Consider the following 16740-nt stretch of genomic DNA (forward strand, 5'->3'; position numbering starts at 1 on the left):
GTTTTTTTTCCCACCATGGCCGACCGCACACCGCTCTACGGCTCGGCGCCGCCCGCCGAGACCGGCCGCAAGACATGGGATCGCGACGAGATGCTGCGCAAGGCGCGCGATCGGCAGCAGGCCGAGCGCGAGGCCGCGCAGGCCCGCCACGCGCGCGCGCCGACGCCGCCGGACGCCAAAGAGGTTGAGCTGCGCCGCAACCGGCTCAACCTGGACCAGGACCTCAACAAGGTCCACGTCGTGGCCGCGACGTCGTCCGGCAACAGCCGCCGCGGCCGCTCTGCGGGCTACTACTGCGAGGACTGCGACATGACGTTCAAGGACTCGCTGCAGTGGGTGGACCACCTGAACAGCCGCAAACGTGAGTACGCCGCGCGGCGTGCGGCTCATCAGCCGCACCCCGTGCGGCTCAGAACCTGCTGACCCCAGATCTCCGCGCCGTCGGCCAGACCGACCACGTCGACCGCGCCACGCTCGAAGAGGTCCGGTCGCGGCTCGCCTGGCTGCGCCAGCGCCGCGCCGAGATCGACGACGGCGCCTTTGATTACGACATCAAGAAGCGGCTTGCCGAGCGCAAGCGGCTCGAGGAGGACGAGCGCCGCCAGCGCCGCGAGGCGCGCGCGCGCAAGAAACGGGCTCGCAGGGGCCTGCTGGACTCGGACGCGCCCGCGCCGGATGCCGATCCGGAGGCGGCGGCGATGGCGGCCATGATGGGCTTCTCTGGATTTGGCACGACCAAGGTCAACTGAGTGCAGCAGGCTGTGCTCAGTGGCGCTGTGGCGCGGCGCGCGGCGGCTATATGCGGCGGCTGTATGCGGCGGCTGTATGCGGCGGCTATATGCGGCGGCTGTATGCGGCGGCTACATGTGACGGCTACATGCGAGGGCCACACGCGGCGGCGCGCCCGCTGCAGGCGCGACCGGGTCGCCGCTGGACTCACGCACCGCAAGAGCCTCCGGCGGCGAAGCCGTCGAAGGTGGCCGCTCTCGGGCTGGCTGCACATCGGCGGCTATATGCATGCTGCGGCTATATGACTGTGCGCAGGACACCCTCGCCAAGTCGCTGCGCGGGCTCTTGCATGCCTCCCGCACCACGCCGCGGAGGTGCCCTGCGGGCAACGCGTCCACTGTACGATCATGAGTGTAAATTAACTATACATCTGCGGCCGGCAACGCGCCGGCCGGCCAGAACGCCGTGCCCAAAACAAAACAAACCCAGACACCGAAAGCCAGGCGGCGCGCGACCCACGGCCATGGCCGCGGGGGCTCGCGCGCCGCGCGCCGTTCCGCGGAGCCGAGACCGCCAGGGGCCCGCGTATCCAAGACCGTGGTCAGCCAGCCACGCGGCGGCGACTGCCACTAGATGACCTCAGTCTTGGTGCGGACCAGACCGCCGCCAAAGTTGCGCAGCACAATGTTCTTGGGCCGCGCGCGCTGGAGCCGCCGGAAGGCCTCGCCCACATGGCGGGCCTGGATCGGCTTCTGGTCGTCGTTGGGCGGGTCAAACAGGAACGACTCAGTCTTGCGCTTCTTCGTCGTGCGGCCAGACCAGAGCTCAAGCTCGTCCTCGGCCTCCTTGACCTTGAGGGCCTCCTCGGTCAGCTCGGCAACGATCTCAAACGTCAGGAACCCGAGTATGTCAACGATGTCGTCGTTCGGCTTTGAGTCTGTCAAGCTCGAGATACCCGCCCACTCGCGGAACCGCTTGCCCTTGCGGAACGTGAAGCTGGCCTGGCGGCACTCACTCCAATGCACGTACTCCTCCTGGGTCATGGCCTTGGTGCGCTCGTCGGCGTGCCGCAGCCGCTCGACGGTCGCAAAGTTGGCCTCCATCTCTTCCTCGTCCACGTCCTCGTCCTCGTTCTCCGGCACGGGCTCCGAGAACATCGTAGGCAGCTCCCACGGCAGCCGGACCTTGCTTTTGCGGTACTTCATCTTGGCCGCCGCGCTCGAGTCCGCGCCGGGCCCGGGCCCGCCCGCGCTCGCCACGACCGCGTCGTCCAGGATGTCAGCGCCCTCGACGCCGCCGCCGTCCTGCTCCTTGGCGTTCTTGCGTACGTCCTTCCACGACAAGTACGTCCGCAGCCGGTTGACCTTGGCCTTGTCGTGGCGGATCAGGAAGATCAAGTCCTCGATCGAGATCGACCGCGAGCCCCGCCGCGCGGCCTGCGACGTCGCCTGCAACAGCTGCCCGCGTTAGCGCTCTGCCGCCCGTCCGGCCAGCCGGCCCGCTCGCCCGCCGGTGTCTGCTACTATCCACTCACCATCTCGACCACCTGCGACCGCACAATGTCCTCGATCAGCGACGTTGTCTCCGCCGGTGGATCGTTCGTCTCGCCCGAGACGAACATCATCATCTGGATCTCCGGCCGGTACTTGTATTTCTCCCCCATCTTTGCGTCTGTCGGCCGCGGCCACGCGCGTCGGGTGCTGTGGGGCGGTGGTCAGACGTGCCCGGTGTGGACACGCGCTTGGTAGGTGTTTGATAGATGTTTGATAGGCCTTCCCTGAATGTTTGGTACAGCCGACCCCGCTCTGTGCCTTGTGCTGCACGCCTCTGTGCGTCCGCGCCTATCTTTGGACCGTGCTGTCTTGCGCACGGTCTCGCAGGCCCAATTGGAGGTCTGTAGGGCTTGGTGGCTCGGCCGGCTCGTCCCGGTGGAGGCGATGGATGATGAATAGGAGCGCGAGTGTCGTTCGCGCGACTGCTACTGTCGACTTTTCAGCGTTGCTCTCGCTTAGTTGTCCGGGCCTGTGTGGTAATTTGGTGTTGCTCGGCGAACATCTCATACTGGGACTGCCGTGGTCCTGGACTGGGGCTGGTCCACCGCTGGGTCCCAGACTGGGTCCAGTACCGTGTCCGGCAGCGGACCCGGCTAGTCCGCTCTGGTACACGCGCCCGCCGCCGCCGCCCCGTACTACCGTGCGCACGAGCACAACGCTATTACGGCGCCAGGCCCATTAGTGCCGTACCTGCCCGCCCAATACGCTATCCCGCATGCACGTCACCGCCCCTGGGACAGTCTACGGAGAGGGGCTCAGCCGCCGTGGCACCGGACTGCCGGCCGTCCAGCCGCCGCCACCGGCCACTAGGTCCGGTAGGGCCGGTAGCAACCGGCCGGCCGCGTGCAGCTCGCGGCTCATTTCCACCACCTTGGATTCCCGGCCGATCCAGACTAACGTTTCCTCCGCCGGCACTAGCACGCTCGGCAGACTCAGCCCACAATCCACACCGCCGGCTACAACAACCGGACCCGTTAGGCCGGTTCTGCAGCCGCACTAGGAATCCTGTGGCCGCTCTAGACCTGTGCCGGCCGCGCCGCGTTTGCTGCGGCTCGTCCGGCTGACCCGTTCGCGGCGCCACCCGCCCCGACCCCGGGATCATACCCGTGCCGCGCACGTCGCGCCTGCGATCCGCCGACGTTTGCCCTACGCTCCTATAAAATAACTAATTTCATTCAGATATAAATACAGGCATACCTCGAGTGAAAAGACAAACCACCTGCGACAGCCAGCCATCGAGACTGTTGTGTTACCAGTCGAATGGAAAACGTACTGGTGGAACATTTCTTCTTAACATCTTCGCATAATTTTTCAAGTTTTATTAGAGAAAAAATCGGCATGTCTCCGATCTTTACTACTAATTGCCATCATCCCTGAGCCGTAATATGAAATATTGAGAAAGCAGCTAGCGAAAAGAGGGATTTTCAAGCTTAAGCATTGTTCAAGCGCATAGTAGTAATCATCGGAAGCAACCAAACCATCAGCCAGCCTTCCCATGTGATGCCATCAGCTACGCGAGTCTTTGCTCCACGCATCCCAGTCTCTAGTCGTGAGAATTAGTCGTTGCAGTGTACAGCGAAACAAACACAGAGCAATTAAATGAACCCAGCCAATCAAACGAGAACGAGACGTGACAAAAAGCCGCCGAAAACCTTCATGCGAGTCATGCGGGAGGTGAGGGGACAAACCGAGAGTGTGGAACAATTAATCAAGTGCGTCAACCAAACAGGAAAGAACAGGCAACATTTACAACCCCAGATTGTTACATAAATCTTTTAGTTAAAAAAGAAAATGGAAGCAATCGATGCCATTTGTCAATCAAAACTTGTCAAAATTTATGCAGTCTCGGGGGCAGCAGTCTCAGCCGCGGGGGCCTCCTCAACGGCCGCAGTCTGGCCGTTGGTGAGCGCAGCCTTCTCGCCCTTGGTGGGGATCAGGTTCTTGGCCAGCGAGCGGATCTTGAGGGTCTTGTCGTTGACGTAGGTCTCGGTGTACTCGAAGGCCTCGTTGGCGATCTGCTTGCCGGTGTTGAACGACACGAAGAAGAGGCTCAGCGCCGACTGCTCCTTGGGGTCAACACCAGCCTTGTTCTCCTCCCACACGGCAATCAGGTGGGTCTTGGCAGAGATCGGAACCGCAAACACGTGAGCAAAGGTGTCGCGGCCCTTGGTCTTGGTAGCCTCCACACGCTGGGCGACCAGCGGCTTCACGCGCGAGATAGCGTCCGAGCCAATGTTGTAAAGCTTGCCAAACTCGGTGGCGGCGGGAGCAGCCTCAGCCTCCTCAGGCGTGGTGTCCTTAGCCTCGGCCGCCGGCAGGTAGTTGTCAAGAGCCGCAATCAGCTTGACGTTGACGGGCGCCAGCAGGGGGTCAAAGCGGGCCTTGACAAACGGGCGGCCCTTCGCATCGTAGAGCGAGACCGAGCGGGCCTTGGCCTTGTCAACAGCCGACTTGGTCGGCGCAATCAGCGTGTCGTTGACCTTGGTCTTGGCCGCGTTCTTGTAGACGGTGGCGGTGTCCTTGACAGAGTCGACCGACTTCTTGGCAACGTTCGAGATCTCCTCGGGGGAGGTCTTCAGAGCCGGCACAAACTTGTCAACCTTGCCGAGCGTGTTGTCGCCAAACTGGTCGACCTTGCTCAGGACAGGCGAGGCCTTGGTGATGGCGGGCTTGACAAAGGTCGTGGCCTTGCTGACGTAGGGCTTGGCGGTGGTGGACGCCTTCTTAACCAGGCCGATCGACGAGGTGTACGACAGCGTCGACGAGACAACCGGGTACGACTTCAGGTGGCCCAGGAAGGCAGACGAACCGGTCGTCTCGGCGGGGGCCTCGGTCTCGGCAACACCGTTGGCGACGGGGGCCTCGACCGGCTCGGCAACAGCGGGGGTAGCAGTCTCAGCAGACATGGTGGTGAGTTGGTCAGACAGCCGAAAGCTCACAGATAAAACTTGATCAAATTACTGGCAGCCGAAAAACGGACTGGTAAGAAGATCAAAAAGGACTTCACAAAAAATCACCGAAGAGATGTGAATTCAGAGGTAGCACTGAATTCAAACTGATATCAACCGAACTTCCAGAGGACGGAATTCGTAACGATATAAAATTAGCTATTAGCAATAAATATATAGATATATCTATATATATATCACTCAGAATATATATATAAAATATATTATTTATTTGCTAGGTGTTGAAGCGGGATTCTTGATAGATAGACCTGAGGAAAAAAGGGAAGATGAAGAGGGTAGAAGTATTATATGATCCGGAAACACAGATCCGCCGATCACAACGACGAGATCAGAATAGAATCAGGCTGGAGGTTGGCAAGCCTTGCGCTTGGTCAGGTTTGATATGAGGCGTGGAGTTTGAATCAGACTGTGGGAGCAGACGACCAAATATAAATTACCACGAGAGTGTACGGAGGGAAGAAAAGGAGGGAGGGAAAAAGAGAAGGATTGTTCGTTAAATATAATCCTCTGGTTCCTTGAAAGCACGCAGAGAAGGCTTCGGATGGTGGAGGGTAGCCGTGCCACCGTGTGTAACGTCAAAGAAAGGATTAAACCGTAGCAGGCAGCATTTGGACACGGGAAAGCTACCGAAACTTTGTATGTACGCGCCATATTGCGCCCGCGTACCTATTGCTCCAGCATGCCGCACTGGCCAAGCACTGCTGATCCACTGATACCAGGGAATGTCATTTGCATGTGAAAGTTATCGTTACCCGGACCGGACTCTAACCCACCGTGCCGGCCGGCCAGACCGTCCGTCTGGGCCGCTGGCTCCTATTGTCTGTGCGCTAGTCGTGTGCGCCTATCAAACACGGCGCCGTCCGCCGCCTACGTGGCCGCGCGACCACTTGCTGGTCGCGGCTGCGGCTCGATCGGTAGAAACTCGCGCATGTGTTTCCAGCTGCTAGCATGTGTGTGTGTACACACAGACTTTTGGTACCCAAGACATGTGAAAAAAAGTCTCACTTTAGGTTCCGACACTGCATGCATATGCACTAACCATATGTGAAAACTTAGGGGCCATAAGTACCTGTCGATAGGAGATGCGGCCCTAGTGGCCGGTTGAGTCCGCCCGTGAGACCGAGTCCGGCGCAGCTCCGTGCCTGGTCCCCAGCCGGGGACTCGCACATGCCGATGTCACGACGTATTTACGATTATGCCATAAACGCGTCCGTCCCCGTCCGCGCCTAGGAATGTTCCGTTGCCGGTGCAACGGCCGCCAAAACAAACAAGCCGCACCAAACACGTCGATGTGTGCCACACCGCCATCGACCGCTGCCCAGATTGTGTGTTGCGGCGCTCAACATTTTTGGAAGTGAGCCCAATTTTTGAACTTCACCCGTGTATTTTATACGTCACCACCGATTTTGCAGGCCTCTGGGAGGGCAATTCTTACGCCTCCGGTCACAGTAACCGCTCGGACGCGTCGAGCGCAAGCCGAGCACCAGATCCCGCACGTCTCGGACGCGTGCCAGGCGCCCGCACGCCGGAAAAAGCCGGACAAAAACCGTTTTCCGGCCACGGCGGATCAGCGATCGCAGCAACGCAGACGCCGTCTGCACGCCCTCGCAGCACGCGCCCGCGACCGAGCCCTCGCTCCGGGCGTGCCCACCCCGACGCCAGCACGGATTGGACCGAGTCGATGCGTTGAGCGCGGCAATCGCCTCCAAGTCTCTGCCCCCCACGACCGGTGCCGCCTTATCACCGCTCCACTCGCCACGGACCCGTGGCCCGCACCGCGCGTTTCATCCACGCACGACGCCCCCCGGCCGCCGCCGCCGCAGAAACTAGCGCCGACGCACGCCCGCCGCCATGCCGCCCCGTCCGTTGACGCCGGCGCACGGCGCTAGCGTTGCGCGGACGCCGAGCGACGATCGCCGCGCAATTGACGACGTCAAGCGCTGGCTGGACGCCGAGATCGGCGCCGTGAACGCGCTCACTAGCTCGGTCTTTGACGATATCGCCTACGTGGCCCAGGACACTTTTGAGCTCCTGCAGGACAAAATGGACGTCGCGTTTGGCCGCGGCGTGTTCACGCTGTCGGCCGGCGCGGCCCCGACCGCCGAGGGCGCGCTGCAGACCTGCACGGACGGCCCCAAGACGTATGTGACTGGCCCGCATGGCCCATCCGCCGCGTTAGCTGACGTTGGCAGAGACAATCTCGCCAAACCAAAACTGCAGGGATCGCCCCTCAAGTACCAGCTCGCGGACACCTACGACGGCCACAGGTCGCCGCGGGCCGATAAGGAAAACGCAGAGGTAAGCGGCGCAGCCAGCCACGCGGCGGCCACGGGACGCGAACTGACGGTCTCAGTTCGGCAGCCCGCAGCCAAATGCGGCACGGCGGTCGACTGCACTACCCCGCCATACCCCGCCAGCTGCATCGCCAAGTCCCCGCCGCGACGCAACGCCGGGCGCGAACCTATCACCCCGGAAGGAGCTGCCATATGTCTTGGCCGCCCGCAGCAGCCCTGCACGGTCACCGCACGTGCAGCCTACGGCGGCGACGCCGGCCACGGAGCCCCCCGTGCGGCTGCCGGACAGCTCGGGCGACCACCCGTCGTCGCCGGTGTTTTTCGACGTGCTCTCGCGGCAGGCGTCGCTGGGCGCCTGCCGCGAGTTCGCGGACAGCGCCGAGGACCGGCACCCGCCGTCGTCGAGCCCGATCCTGAACGGCCTGTCGTCGCCGGACAAGACTCACGGCGAGAACAGCATCTTCTTTGGCAAGGAGGAGCAGGAGATGCTCAACTCGGCCGAGCTCAGCAACGAGTCCAAGCTGGTGTCGTCGCCGGAGCCGGCGCGGTCGCCGGCATCGACGGCGTCGACGCCGCCGCCGGCAGCGTCGCCTCTGCGGGACGCGTCGCCCGCGCGGTCGCTGTCGCCGACGAAGGTCACGTACACGGTGCCGATCCGGTCGTCGCCGGACACGTCGCGCAAGTCGGCCGGGCTGCACGACCGCATGTCGATGGGCAGCTCGTTTGCGAGCTTGCCGGCCAAGACGCCGATCACGACAAAGAAGTCGTTCGGCCGCGGCATCACGCCCGGCGACGACCTGCGCACCAAGCTCAGCTTCTCGAGCTTCAAGAGCGGCGACAGCATGGACTTGGACCCCAAGTCGCCGTCGCGCGGGTCGTCCATGTCGCTGGACACGGCCGACAGCCGCAGCGCGTCGCGCGCGGACGGCGGGCCGGAGCCGATGGACACGGACGACAAGGACGGCGGACGGGCGCAGTCCATCAAGCCCGTCGACGTCTCGTCGGACGACTCGTTCGCGTCGCCCGAGGTCTTCCCGTCGCCGAAGCAGGCCGAGAAGATGTACCCGACGCTCAAGGCGTTCCCGTCGCTGCCGTCGTACCGCAACCTGCACCGCGTCACGATGGCGCACGAGGACGACGACGACGACTGGGTGCCGTTGCGCATGAAGAGCCGCACGGCGCCAGCCAGCCCGACCCACAAGAGGCCGGCCGAGCTCAAGGAGACGCCGGAGGACGCCACGGACGTCTCCAAGGCCGACACACCGACGGACATTGCCCTGGAGGCGCCCAAGGACGTGCCCAACGCGCGCGCGCTGCAGCACCACTTTGACTCGCTGGACATCAGCCCGATCCGGCCGGCGGCGACGGCCAGCCGGCCCACGGCGCCGAGCGCGGCGACCATCCTCAATCCGCCCGTCGAGCTGTCGGCGTCGACGCCGGGCATGCCGCTGCGGTCCAAGAGCCCGGTGTCGCCGTCACGCCTGCCCAAGGCCACCGACAAGGCCGAGCCGCGGTCGCCGACCAAGACGACGAGCGTGTCCAAGTTCTCGCGGCCGGCGTCGCCGTCCAAATCGCCGCCGAAGCCGTCGGCGTGGGCGCTGTCGGGCATGAGCGCCAGCAGCGCCTCGCGCAAGAACCCGCTGGTCGGTCCGGCCGCGCTGGCGGCGGCGCGCTCGTCGTACATGACGGGGCCGCCGTCGCCGACGCGGACGCTGCCGCGGTCGCCGACCAAGTCGGCGCCGGCGTCGCGGCCGGCGTCTCCCGTCAAGCCGCGGCCTGCGTCGCCGGTGCGGGCGAGCTCGCGCGAGGACCTGAAGTCGGCGCCGGTCGGCCAGACCATCCGGCCGGTCGGCTCGGCGCCGTCGCTGTCGCCGCGCAAGGTGCAGGCGTCGCCCAAGAAGACTCGGACGGCGTCGCAGGCGTCCAACATGTCTGCCAAGTCGTGGTCGTCGGCCGGGTCGGGCGAGAAGCTGACGGTGGTGCCGGTTGCAAGCACGGCGCCGGCGCCGCCGCCGCACACGAGCCAGCCGCGGCTGGCGCCGAGCCGCGAGACGCTGCGGGACGGCCGCGAGTCGCAGCAGGCGCAGCGCGACGCGCGCGACGCGTCGCCCGTGCGCTCGGCCATCAAGAACATGAAGTTCTCGACCACGGACGTGATCAAAAAGGCCCGGCACCTGCTCTTCGACAACACGCCGGCGGTCGTCATGAACCCCCAGGCCCTCCAGAGTGCGCAGGCGGCGGTGCTGCAGAGCAACAAGCAGCTGCTCGACAGTGCAGCCTCCGAGGACGAGCGCACGGAGCGGGCCGAGCCGCCCATGTACCCCGACCTGTCGGCGATCATGGAGCCGGCCGCCAAGACCCCGCACGCGTCGCAGCCGCCGTCGCCGGCGCGGCCGCTGTCGGGCGCGTCTATGGCGTCGCTGGACTCGGCCGGCAAGAGCGCGCCGGTGGAGCCGCGGCGCAGCGACGAGCAGCCGCCGCCGCTGCGCCCGCGGCCGGCCATCAAGAAGAGCCAGGTCATGGCGAAGCCCAAGCAGGCGCCGCTCGTGGTGCGCGTCCCGATGGGCGCGCAGCGCGAGCTCGACCAGCAGCGCAAGCTGACGCAGTCGACGAGCCTCTACAGCGCGCCGCCGGCGGACGAGCCCGAGAGGGACGAGGCCGGCCCGTCGAGCGCGCAGCCGGTGCGGCCGGTGCGGCCGGCCATGGCCGCCGTGGCCGCCAAGAAGAGCGAGGACGAGCGCAAGAAGGCCGAGCAGAAGCGCGAGATCGAGCGGCGGCGCCAGGAGAACGCGCGCCGCGCGCAGCAGCAGACCGCGTCCAACTTCGAGGAAAAGAAGCGCGTGTTCGAGGAGGGCCGGTTCCACTCCAAGGCCAAGCCGACGACGGGCAAGGGCCCCATGCGGCTGTCGGTACGTGGCGACCGGCGCAGCGCTGACGGGCAGCAGGTCGAGCCGGAGGACATTCCCACGGCGAGCAGCAAGGCGGCCGAGGTGATGAAGTCGCTCAAGCGCAACTTCAAGCTGGACGGGGCCAAGACCGCCGCGGCCGTGCCGGCCGACCAGAAGCGCCGCCGGACGGACGAGCTGACGGGGTCGCCGCTCGAGAGCCGGATCCGCAACTCGGTCGCCAACAAGGAGGTGGCCAAGCGGCTCGTGTTCACGCAGCAGCAGCCGGCGCACGCCGGCCAGCCGAGCCTGATGAAGACCGCGATCATGCACCAGATGAAGAACCCGGCCGAGCCGTTCGTCGAGGGCGTCAAGTTCTCGAACGAGAAGCTGCGGTTCGGCAGCGACGTGGCCTCGACGGCCATGGGCGCCTCCCGGCTGTCCAAGTCGGGCCTCACCGGCTCGGCCATGCGCGTCTCGCACGCGGGCACGTCCAAGCACAGCATCAGCCACGCGCCCGCGCCCGCGCCCGCGCCGCAGTTCGGCAGCGGCGACAACATCGTCCTGCCCGAGATCTACTCCGAGTCCGAGGACGACGACGACGACAGCGTCATCCTCGAGTGGGCCAACTCGCCCGAGCTGCGGCACATCCTGCGCGAGCAGCAGCGCATCGACCCCGACACGGTCTTTGGCCCGATCGCGCCGCTGCAGATGGACGAGGTCTTCAAGAACCGGTCCGCGCGGTTCCGGCCGCGGAGCTCGTCGGCCAACTGGTCCAACCAGGACCGGCTCACGCCCCAGGAGATCGAGGAGTATGCGGCCGAGATGGGCTACCGGGCCGGCTCGGGCCGGACGCCAAACAAGTAGGCGAATGTGGGTTTATTTAGGTTGGGAACGGTGGGCGGCCGCTACAGGTTGTGCTTTCGATATCCGCATTTTGTACGTATTACAACAAAACGATGCAGGTGGGGCCCTCTAGATGTGGACCACATGCTTCTTCATGATCTCGCGCTCGGACTCGCCCTGCTCGGCCTTGAGCACGCGGTCCTCGCGCTGCAGGATCTCGACCGAGAGGCCGCGGAAGGCCGCGCTCTTCGGCTCGATCTCGAGCCCGCGGGCCACGCAGTCGCGGGCGTCCTGGAACTTGCCGATTTCCATCGACGCGCGGCCGGCCCGGTAGATGGCCTTGGTGTGGACCGGGTTGAGCCGCAGGGCCTCGGTGCAGTCGTTGATCGTTCGCCGGAAGTTCTTGAGCTCGAGATTGCACGCGGCGCGGTTGGCCAGACAGACCACCGTCAGCTCCTGCACGGCGCGCTCCTCGGCGGCCTTGTCCTCCTGCTGGGAGATGTCGAGGTCGGGGTCCTCGTCGTCGTCGTCCTTGGGCGCGAGCTTGGCCTGGAGCGCCTTTGTGTAGAATTCGACCGCGCTCTTGTACTGCTTGAGCTGGAACTGCTCGTTGCCCTGGTTCTTGAAGTTGAGCATGACCTCCTTGAGCGTGCCCTCGTACGCGAGGGCCTGCAGGGCCTCGAGCGCCTGGTTGACGCCGCCGTCGCCGTCGGACGTGTCGAGCTGCGTCATGAAGAGCGGCAGCCGGTTGAGGCTTTCGAGGAACTTTTCGTTTGATTCGAACTGGTCGGGCGCAGCGGACGGGCCGTAGAGGCTGCTGAGCGACTGCCGGGGGGGCGCGACGAGCGACGGCTTGCCGGCGACGAGCGGCGGGCGCTCAGGGCCAGCCGGCCGGGCCTTGCGCGCAGGCGCAGGCGCAGGCGCGGCGGCGGGCGCAGGCGCGGCGGCAGGCGCCGGCGCCGGCGCCGGCGCCGGCGCCGGAGGAGACGCAGCCGCCGGTCCTGACGACACGACGGGCAGGCCCTCGAGCTCGGTGTCTGTGATCTCGGATATCGACATTGGTGCGCGATGATCTGGCTCGGGACCGAAAAATTGCAGGGCTTACATAATGCGTGCGGTCGTAGGTAGCCACTTCTAAGCGTACATCTTCAACGAAAGGCAATCTGGCCGAGTTGGTCTAAGGCGTGAGATTAAGGTTCTCATCTCTTCGGAGGCCTGGGTTCGAATCCCAGGGTTGTCATTTTTGTTCAAATTTGCTTGATTTTTGCTCGTACGCTATGCGAGCTACGGCGCGGTGCGTGTACGGTCGGTAGGGGCCGCGGTACGCGGCGCGGCGTCCGGCGCGACGGGTCCGGCGCTGCGCCGCGGGCTCGCGTACACAACGCGTCCGCGGCGGCTATTGGTTTCCAACAGCGCGGATGTGTCCATGTGAATGCTTGGCAAGGCCGCACACGGCCGTGTGCCGTATTTCGACGCGAATACGACCGTGATCCCGCATCCTTGGGTCTTCACATGCGAGACCGATCCAGTCACGAACCAATCAAACTGTCGCCGCCGCGCGACCGCCGTCGCCCGAGCGCCGTGCGGGGTTGCGCCTACGCGCTCCAGCCGGCCGCGCGCGCGACCGCCCGCCGGCACCGCACCGGTGTCCTGTCTGTAAGTCGCGCAAAAAAAAAATGCTCGGCAACGGGGAATTGAACCCCGGTCTCCCGCGTGACAGGCGGAAATTCTAGCCACTAAACTATTGCCGATTAGTATAGTCTGCGTCCGAAAATGTGCAATAAAAGGCCGTGCGCACAAACCTTACCCATATTATCCGCGGTGCTACATTTATGCACGTAACCGTCCCGACGGCGCACAGCGTAGCACCGCAGCCGTCACTGCGTCCCGTACGACGCGGCACCACCCTCTGGCGCACAAATTTTGTAGCAGCAAAACATTCAGGATCAAATTCCTCTCGCGTCGTGTTTTCTTTCTCACGCCCTCATTCTGTCTCCAGTCGTTGCGATCACTTCATCTATCCAGCCGGCGCTGCCAGACCGAACGCCAGCATGAAGCAAGAGCCCTCTAGCGATCGCAAGGCCGATCAGCGGACGCGGATGTCTTCGACTCCGTACTCCCGTCCTGAGGGAAACACGCCGCAGCGACGCGCCCAGCCGTCCGCCTTTGGTGTAAGTTGCCCGCCCGCGACCCATTCTTACTCGCAGACGCCTCGCAACGTGATCTCGGCCATCGGCCGCATTTTCACGCCGTCGCAATGGATCAAGTCCCTGCACGGCTCACCAGAGTCGGCCGACGTCGGAAACACGTCGCAGGAGGAGGAATTCCAGGACGCCGAAACGTCGCTCGAGGCCGACGACCCCACCGCGTCGGCAACGCGCTACGTGCCCTACCTGTTCAACCAGTCGCAGCGCGAGCCGCCCGCGAGCCCGTCGCCGGCCAACGGCCAGAGCACGCCTGCGCAGGCTAGCCTCTACCCGTCGCTGAGTGCGTACACGCCCAGCGCCGGCATGTACGGCTCGCCGTACGCCAGCCGGTCTGCATCGCGAAACGCGACCAGACCAGGCGAGGCCGCGCCGCAGACGCCCAGACCGATGACCACGTACGGTGGCTACGGCACGCCGCTGCACCGGCTCTACGCCAACATCAACCACGCCAACGACCAGCTTGGGCTGCCCACGCCGCCCATGAACACCGAGCGGTTGTTTGGCCGCACGTCAATTGGCGAGCACCTCTACCCGCGCCCGCAGCAGTCGATGTTTGCGACGTCGACGCCGCGGCCGGGCCCGGCGCCGATGCGGCAGCCTGTCACGCAGCCGGCACGCGCCGGCGGTCTGCGGGGACCCAATGCCACGCAGATCGACACACCGCGCCCCGCCGCGGGCACCCGGACGCTGCCGGCCAGCAACCGGCCAGCACCGTATTTCGGCGCCCCTGCGCCGTCCCTTTCGTCTGCCTCCTCGACGCCGGCTGGTCCGGCCCGAACTGAGCAGGTCGCTCCGGTCGCTGAGCTGGTCGCGGACTCGTCCAGCCCTGATTCGTCGCTCGACGAGCTGCCGCCGCTGTCGGTTGCGCCCGGCAGCCACGACCTGGCCGAACTCAACCAGTCTGGGTTCTTCAGACCGCACATGATGGTCCCGGACTTCTTCCGGGTGCCGGGCCTGGAATCCGCCGGCCCAATCGACCCGGAGGACTACATGGACGAGGACAACGACGAGGACTACCTGGTCGCGTCGTGCGGCGACTACCAGGTCCGCGTGCCGGACTCGCCCAACCAGCAGCTCGTCGAGTTCTTCCTGCAGAAGGGCGACGACGAGCTGTCGCCGATCGAGATGGCCGGCGTTGTGTCCCTGATGACAGAGGCACAGAACCGCTACGCGCAACGTGTGGTTGCCGCGCGCGAGCGTCGCCTGGCCCAGCCGGCGGCGCCCGCGCCCGCCGAGGACGCGCCCGTCGCCACGACCCCGACAGAGAGCCCGCAGGCCAGCACAGACACAGCTGGCCCGGTCAACGAGAACATTCCGCCTGTCGAGGCAGGCGCGCAGACGCCGGCGCCGAGCGCGGCGCCTCGCAGCGCCGCCAGCACCGTCGAGCGGTCCGCCCGGCGGACCGGTCTCGACTACACCAACTACGACCCGTCTGTGTACCGCCGGATCAACCTGCAGGACGAGATCCGCAAGCAGATTCGGCCGTTCCGCACGCAGCGCGACATCGACAACGAGCGCGAGGTCGAGCTCAAGCGTCAGCGGCTCGACCGCGAGCGCTCGCAGGCGACCTTGGTCGAGCGGGACCAGGCCGACGAGGACGACTCGTCGGCCGCGGGCCCGTCGACAGCTACGCCGTTCCTGGCGACGCCGACCGGACTGCCGTCGGCGGCCAGAGGCACGCCCCGCGCAGAGCCCGGCACTCCGGCTGCTGCGCAGGGCGCTGTCGACTCGCCTGAGAGCAGTCGCAAGCCGATCAGCGCGACGGCCTCGAGTCTACTCTCGCTGATTCAGCCTGTGGGCTCTCCCGCGGAGGTCGAGCAGCAGGCCGAGACCGAGCGTGCGCTGCTGACAGACCCCGCTATCCGCGAGTTTGCCAACCCGTACGCGCCGCCGTCGCGCCGCGAGTACGTCCCGTTCCCGGTGCGCCAGAAGCAGGCCGGCCGCACGCCGCTGTCGTCACCATCCGTGCGCCGACCGCCGAAGCGGCCGATCGAGGAGGTCAAGCACACGGCGCCGGTTCAGAAGCTGCCACCGCTGAGCCCGCCGCGCCGTGCGCTGTACACGTACGACAGCGACGACGACGAGGAGGATTCGTCTAAGCGCAAGCTCAAGATCCCCGAGAAGACTGAGGCCGAGAAGGCCCGGCCGACAGTGTCGGCGCTCCTTGCGCTGGAGAAGGCCAAGGCCGAGAAAGCCAAGGAGGAGGCTGCCGCGGCGGAAGCCGCTGCGGCGGCCGAGCCGGCATCGGAGCCGGCGGCCGAGACGGCCGATAACTCGATGGCACCGCCGCCGGTGCCGGCGGCCGAGACGACAGAGTCTTCGTCGTCCGAGAAGAAGATCTCGCAGCCCGACAAGGCGCTCGGCCCCAACTACAAGAACAAGTTCAAGCCGGCGGTGTCGTCGGGGCTGCGCGACAGCGTGGTGGCAAGCCCGCCGCGGACGCCCACGGGCGCCAAGTCGTTTGGCTTTGCGACACCGACAGCGTCCAGCCTGAGCTTCACGAGCACGCAAGACAACGGCTCTCCGCCCGAGCCGTTGCGGCCGACTCCTACGGCGTCTGCGCCGGCGCCGGAATCCGCGCCGGCCGCGCCTCTCGCCGCGCCCGCCGCTGCTCAGTTCTCGTTCCTCGGCTCGACGGCACCGGTGCCCACAGCCGAGGGCACCACCGCGCGTGAGCGCGCGCTCGCACGCGACGACTACAGGGAACACCTGACCGAGTTCACGTTCCCGACAGCGCCGAGTGTGACGATCAACGACACCGATGCGGCTGCGCGTGTCCGCAGCCTCCCTGCCACGCACGCCAAGCTGCTCGAGCACACGTTTGTGTTTTGAAAATCCTGCCTAAGCAGAAGCCGCGCCTAGCGCTGGAAATCGCTATCGACTACGTTCTTGCATATCAGCGGGGCCCGACCATAGGTCGTTGCTTGGCCACCGGTTTTGAATTTCCGGAGTTGCCTACGGGCTGTCATTTAATAATTGCTTGACGCATTTTGTTTACTCGAGACCGCATAATCTAATATCAACTGATCGACCGCCGCGTAGGTCTGACATATGTCTGGCGTATGCCTGCCGTAATTGATGCTCGGGACCGTGGCTCGTGCGCTCGTGCGATCGCCGCTGCTTCACGTGCCGGGCGCCTAGAAATTTCCTTGCACGAGCTGAGCCACGGACTGAGCCACGTGAAGCGTGGCTCTGGCGTGGAAGGTCGGTGGAAGCCTTGGATTTCTAAGCCGTCCGTCGCTTGATGCTGCCCTGCT

At 65.2% G+C, this 16740-nt stretch overlaps 7 protein-coding genes and 2 non-coding genes across 9 annotated transcripts; 4 read left to right on the forward strand and 5 right to left on the reverse strand.

Moving 5' to 3' along the window:
• Positions 1-163: 163 nt before the first annotated feature.
• Positions 164-918, forward strand: V1510DRAFT_419358 (uncharacterized protein). Its single transcript, XM_066934275.1, has 2 exons — positions 164-361; positions 430-918. Exons 1-2 carry the CDS (start codon positions 310-312, stop codon positions 747-749), a joined length of 372 nt encoding a protein of 123 aa, XP_066788040.1. The 5' UTR covers positions 164-309; the 3' UTR covers positions 750-918.
• A 264-nt stretch (positions 919-1182) lies between these two features.
• V1510DRAFT_183078 (transcription initiation factor IID, 18kD subunit-domain-containing protein) lies at positions 1183-2573 on the reverse strand. Its single transcript, XM_066930426.1, has 2 exons — positions 2264-2573; positions 1183-2186 (listed from the first exon to the last, which is right to left on the reverse strand). Exons 1-2 carry the CDS (start codon positions 2390-2392, stop codon positions 1359-1361), a joined length of 957 nt encoding a protein of 318 aa, XP_066788041.1. The 5' UTR covers positions 2393-2573; the 3' UTR covers positions 1183-1358.
• A 1375-nt stretch (positions 2574-3948) lies between these two features.
• Positions 3949-5389, reverse strand: V1510DRAFT_183130 (uncharacterized protein). Its single transcript, XM_066930427.1, has 2 exons — positions 5159-5389; positions 3949-5116 (listed from the first exon to the last, which is right to left on the reverse strand). The coding sequence occupies exons 1-2, from the start codon at positions 5186-5188 to the stop codon at positions 4118-4120; spliced, it is 1029 nt and encodes a 342-aa protein (XP_066788042.1). The 5' UTR covers positions 5189-5389; the 3' UTR covers positions 3949-4117.
• Positions 5390-7831: 2442 nt separating this feature from the next.
• Positions 7832-9183, reverse strand: V1510DRAFT_419367 (uncharacterized protein). Its single transcript, XM_066934276.1, has one exon. The coding sequence runs from the start codon at positions 9152-9154 to the stop codon at positions 7988-7990; it is 1167 nt and encodes a 388-aa protein (XP_066788043.1). The 5' UTR covers positions 9155-9183; the 3' UTR covers positions 7832-7987.
• Positions 9184-9930: 747 nt separating this feature from the next.
• On the forward strand, positions 9931-11447 carry V1510DRAFT_419368 (inner centromere protein). The gene is made up of 2 exons (XM_066934277.1): positions 9931-10454; positions 10488-11447. Exons 1-2 carry the CDS (start codon positions 9957-9959, stop codon positions 11295-11297), a joined length of 1308 nt encoding a protein of 435 aa, XP_066788044.1. The 5' UTR covers positions 9931-9956; the 3' UTR covers positions 11298-11447.
• V1510DRAFT_419370 (uncharacterized protein) lies at positions 11295-12248 on the reverse strand. Its single transcript, XM_066934278.1, has one exon. It carries the CDS (start codon positions 12006-12008, stop codon positions 11406-11408), a length of 603 nt encoding a protein of 200 aa, XP_066788045.1. The 5' UTR covers positions 12009-12248; the 3' UTR covers positions 11295-11405.
• Positions 12249-12433: 185 nt separating this feature from the next.
• V1510DRAFT_t182 lies at positions 12434-12516 on the forward strand. The gene has a single exon. It is a non-coding gene; the product is annotated as a tRNA-Leu (tRNA).
• A 439-nt stretch (positions 12517-12955) lies between these two features.
• V1510DRAFT_t184 lies at positions 12956-13027 on the reverse strand. Its single transcript has one exon. It is a non-coding gene; the product is annotated as a tRNA-Asp (tRNA).
• A 97-nt stretch (positions 13028-13124) lies between these two features.
• V1510DRAFT_419371 (uncharacterized protein) lies at positions 13125-16536 on the forward strand. The gene is made up of 2 exons (XM_066934279.1): positions 13125-13447; positions 13484-16536. The coding sequence occupies exons 1-2, from the start codon at positions 13328-13330 to the stop codon at positions 16313-16315; spliced, it is 2952 nt and encodes a 983-aa protein (XP_066788046.1). The 5' UTR covers positions 13125-13327; the 3' UTR covers positions 16316-16536.
• The last annotated feature ends 204 nt before the right edge of the window (positions 16537-16740 follow it).

Source organism: Dipodascopsis tothii (genome assembly GCF_038497935.1).
Source record: "Dipodascopsis tothii strain CBS 759.85 unplaced genomic scaffold V1510scaffold_22, whole genome shotgun sequence".
NCBI classification, from domain to species: domain Eukaryota; kingdom Fungi; phylum Ascomycota; class Lipomycetes; order Lipomycetales; family Lipomycetaceae; genus Neoaidaea; species Neoaidaea tothii.